This window comes from Raphanus sativus, unplaced genomic scaffold (assembly GCF_000801105.2).
Source record: "Raphanus sativus cultivar WK10039 unplaced genomic scaffold, ASM80110v3 Scaffold2058, whole genome shotgun sequence".
NCBI classification, from domain to species: Eukaryota; Viridiplantae; Streptophyta; class Magnoliopsida; order Brassicales; family Brassicaceae; genus Raphanus; species Raphanus sativus.
Window position 1 is genome coordinate 2,609 of NW_026617367.1, and position 4,625 is coordinate 7,233.

General features: G+C 39.7%; 1 protein-coding gene across 1 annotated transcript; it reads right to left on the reverse strand.

Moving 5' to 3' along the window:
- Positions 1 to 1,075: 1,075 nt before the first annotated feature.
- On the reverse strand, positions 1,076 to 4,284 carry LOC108835675 (cysteine-rich receptor-like protein kinase 3). The gene is made up of 8 exons (XM_018608900.2): positions 3,755 to 4,284; positions 3,040 to 3,431; positions 2,726 to 2,839; positions 2,432 to 2,571; positions 2,153 to 2,363; positions 1,827 to 2,061; positions 1,591 to 1,735; positions 1,076 to 1,501 (listed from the first exon to the last, which is right to left on the reverse strand). The coding sequence occupies exons 1-8, from the start codon at positions 4,150 to 4,152 to the stop codon at positions 1,166 to 1,168; spliced, it is 1,971 nt and encodes a 656-aa protein (XP_018464402.2). The 5' UTR covers positions 4,153 to 4,284; the 3' UTR covers positions 1,076 to 1,165.
- Between the last annotated feature and the right edge of the window lie 341 nt (positions 4,285 to 4,625).

Consider the following 4,625-nt stretch of genomic DNA (forward strand, 5'->3'; position numbering starts at 1 on the left):
GCTGTTGGGTGTGGATAACAGTGGCGAGAGAAGGGTGTTTTAAACCCGACCAAGAGGCACGAGCCACCTTAACAACGGCGTTGCGATAGATGAGCTTGACAGGGTCTGACGACGAGGAGGCTGTAGCTAAGGTCAAGCATAGGCTTCGGTCACCAACATTACCGTGTCGGAACCAAAGATATTTGCCGAAACCGTAGTTAAGCCACAGGTCAACTGAATCTGTCCAGCTGGGACGGTAAGAGAAGTAGCCGGAAAATACAGGTCTGCACAGTAATGACAGTGAAAAGGATTGGACCTGTAGGTCTTCAAACTGCAGTGAAAACGTCATGAAGGTTAGTGTAGAACACATAGAGCCTTCAAACATGAGCTTCTTCACTGGGGATAAGAATTCAGAGCCGTCGAAGCTTGTAGATCTCGGCGAGGTAGCAGTAGAGTGGAGACCACGCTGATACAGGATACCAGTGGAGGAGACTCCTCCGGAACCCCCAATAAACGTTTCAGATCCGGTAAACACAGTTCGGACAGCTAAGGCTACGAAGGTCTCTTTAGCCACCGGCGATATCAAATCCGGAAAAGAAGGTATGAAGAGCTTAGTTGACTTCCAACACAAACGTGATTGTTGAGACAACCGAACCTTCGACAAAGTTGAGACAGATTGGAACGACGAATCAGACAAAACAACAGAGAGAGAGCAGCGAGTTAAGAGAAGCAGAAGCTTAGAGAGGAGGAGGCGACGCCAGCGAGCCTCTGCTCCACCGGCGTCGGAAAAGCAAAACAGATCTGGTGTCTCGATTAGAGCGTCAGAGAGAGCGGCTAGGGCTTTTTTGAACAATTGGCAGGACCTATCTCTATCTCATCCAATTTCACAATATATTTTTTTCTGGTATCATAACAAATGAACGTTAAGAAAAGGATCCTATCTATAGAATCGAAAAAAACTGAAAAATCAAAGGAAAACTGAAATGTCCAGGCCAACACAAACCGCGGCGTACTATTAGATACGAATCTAAACCAAGACTGAACCGGAGTCGCCTACATGTGAGCTTTAACCGTGTTCACTTCCTAGGTTACATAACAGTGTCGTGGTTCATAAGTTACCCACAATGTACATACGATTTATCGAAATCTCCGTTTTTCTTTACATATGACAAGGATATATATAAGCTCATCTAGGTTCAAAAAAACTCTCGGATATGTTGTCAATCCTCCAACCCGAAGACTGAGACTGATCTTCCATAGGAGAATCCGTCGGAGACATCATCTTTCTCACCTCTAATACACTCTCTGGATTCAGAAACGGCGGTTGCGTGGGCGTAGGAATCTCCATATTCCCTCTCATCATTTTCACAACCGCAGACATCGCAGGCCGTTGTTCAAACGCTGCTTGAACGCAAAGCAACCCGATCTCAAGCAAGCGTGACGCTTCCATCTTGTTGAAATTATCCCCCAAAACTGGATCTACAACCTGAACATGGTTGCTTGTCCCGTACAGACTCCATACCTAAATTTTTTTTTTCAAGAATCAAGAAAAGGGTTTGAGCTTAAATCACTCATGGAAAACAAAAACGTAAATAACTTTGAGAGAGTTACCGTGTGTATGATCGAACTAGCGTCTTGTGAGAAGGCATTGTTACGTTTTCTGGTTATAACTTCAATCATAAGAACTCCAAAACTGTAAACATCTGCTTTCTCAGTTAGTTTACCTCGTACCACATATTCTGGCGCCATGTAGCCTCTGTTTTTCACAAGTGAAATAACTCCAAAACTCGAAATAAAAATGGTGTAATAAAAAGAAAAGTCACAAGAGATAAGTTTAGAGACTTTACCGTGTACCGGCTATGGCGGTGCTGATGTGAGTCTTGTCCCCAGGGAACAATCTAGCCAGTCCAAAATCAGCAATCCTTGGAGTAAAATCATGTTCCAAAAGTATATTACTCAGCTTGATGTCTCTGTGTATGATTCTCAAATTCGACTCTTCGTGTAGATAGGCCATTCCTTCTGCCGTGCCAAGTAAAATTTTGAACCTCTTCGCCCAATCCAACGGTGGAACATCTTGTCTTACTAAACAAAAAAAAAAGCAGTACTAACAGATCAAATATGATACCATTAAGATATGGTAACCGCACAAAGGTTTAAGATGAGAAATACTAACCGAAAAGATAGTCATGTAGGCTTTTATTCGCAATGTATTCATAAACCAGAAGGCTCTCGGGTCCGGTTATGCTACACCCCAAGAGCTTGACAAGGTTCTTGTGGTCGATTTGGCTTATTAAATTGACTTCGTTGAAGAAATGATCAACCCATTGCTTTGTGTGGAAGAATAGTCTCTTCACCGCAATAGTCTTGCCGTTACGAAGAACTCCCTGTTGCACAAAAAAGGGCAAAGACTTAAAGAAACTCTAAAGAAACAGATAATAAAAACACAACCGACCTTAAATACAGAACCAGATCCTCCTTGTCCTAGCTTATTTTTGTCGCTGAAGTAATCGGTGGCCTTCTCGAGATTCTCATAGGAGAAACAAAGATTAGATTTGTTGGCGAGCATAAGCAGTGACCCTAGCTGTTTATTCTCTACATTATATACATAGAAAAAACAAATTTAATCAAGATCAAGTATTAAACTTTACTATAACCACTCATACTCCAATGAGTAATCTCTAAATACTTCAAGGTCTAACTGATTTAACAAAGAACTCAATATGCAAAACATTCAGAAGTCGCAAACCTCTTTGCTTCTTGGCCCGTGTCTTTCTGTACAAGAAACAAACAGCACAGACCAACAGAACAAAAGCCACCACCGAACATGTCACCGTCAAAATCACTACCAAATGGTTATGACCTAATCAACAAACAGAAGGAAAGACTTAAATAAATCCACCTTGTTAGTGAAACCTGAAACGTTTTTAAATCAGTGCAACCACTTTGTGTCTAACATTCCATAAATGTTGCAATATATATATATATATATAGATACTAATGTTTTTCTTTTGCTAACTATATAGTATATATACTGATGTTAGTCAAGCTTTATCTACTTACCACCACTTCCGTCTGATGTTGAATAATTGCCAGAGTTATTGTAAAACTTTTGAGTAGAAAACCGCATGTAACAGCCAGCGTTTAGAGCTCGACCTTCTTCTTTACCCAAACAAGAATCAATTTGCTCTGAAGCATTAGTCAAACACTCAGCACAACCACCGCGAGTAAGAGGCTCCCAACACTGAGCCAAACCGTGAGCCGTCACGTTATGTCTATCCACAAATCCAGCGTAGAAACCACCGTGCCTCACCGCCTCCACGCTCATAAATTTCACCAACTCCTCAGCGTTATCCCGGAATAATGTCCGGTTTACTCCGGTTATCTCCTTATCAGAACAATTAGTCAGGTCTTGCGAGCTTAACGTCTCGTTGAAAAAGTTGTACTCGTCGTACCTAATCAAGTACAATATTCCATCAGTTTGATAAATATGCATGTTTTAGAAAGAAAGAAAAAAAATAGTTTTCTATTTTATACATTTTTATCAAGTAATAATATGATTAGTTATAAACTTTAAAATTAATTACATTTTATAGAATTCTTTTTAGTTTAGAATTAGGAGAAATAGATAATAATAAATTATATGCATCTATAAATAAAATTTAATTTTTTTAATATGTATGAAAATTTTAAAACATACATCATTTTGAAACAAACAGAGTATCATATAATCAAATACTCAAAATTTCAGATTTTCGTACTGAGATGATAATGATACCTGACGTAGCAACCATCGGAGAAGACTCGACCACCACGAGTGATTTGTTGAAAGGGCAAGCAACGTGGTACTTTAGCTTTGATCTGAGCAAAACACAAGTCGCAATCTTTCTTGTCAAGATCTTTCATACACTCTCCGTATGCATAGACAGTTAAATTCCCTGTGCCGTTGACTACTTGTCCGTAGCCTTTAGCTTCAAGTAGTGGAGAGACGGCGTCCATTGCGGCAAGGAAGTTGGTGACGACGAGACTTCTTTGCTGCGGGGTCATTGTTCTGTTGTTGCACATCTGAGCCACCGTCTCTCCTCTAGGATCAGAGATTACAGGGTTTAAGAACAAACCGACAAGGAGGAGAAGAAGGTGTAAGGAAAAGACAGAGAGACTGGTAATGAAAGACATCTTGACTTTAGTGTTTAACCTTGTGGGATTGAGCAAGATAACATTTGTTTTGGAGTTTTTGATATTTTCCTCTGTTTTTTTCTTTTGTTAATTGTTTCTCTTCAACTATTATGGCAAGATCTTCAACTATAATTGTTTTTCAAAAATATTTTACTCTGTATAGTCGTCATCTTGGTTTTAGTCGCCATATGCGTTATTGCAAGGGTCGTCTCAAAGCCAAAGAAACTTCAAACATTCTCTGTCTTTTGCCACCTCTATCCATCATCTTTTTTTTTTTGACTAACCATCGACGTCCTTTTTCAACCATCGATTTATATAATTTGCCAATGTGACGAATAGTCTCGAGGTTGTTGTTTTCAACTTATTAGGATTATTTTGCCATCTTTTGGAAAAAAAAATCTTTGACTTGTTTAAGGTGTGCCCACTAGTGGCACCATCACCATCTTAAAACACCATATATATATTTTTTGGTG

Excerpts from the sequence above, each read along its gene's own strand:
- LOC108835675 (XM_018608900.2), bottom strand. The coding sequence starts at position 4,152 with ATGTCTTTCATTACCAGTCTCTCTGTCTTTTCCTTACACCTTCTTCTC. Across the intron at positions 2,572-2,725 it reads ACGGGCCAAGAAGCAAAGAG|AGAATAAACAGCTAGGGTCA; the intron begins GTTTGCGACTTC and ends TATATAATGTAG. Across the intron at positions 2,062-2,152 it reads CCTACATGACTATCTTTTCG|TAAGACAAGATGTTCCACCG; the intron begins GTTAGTATTTCT and ends TTTTTTGTTTAG.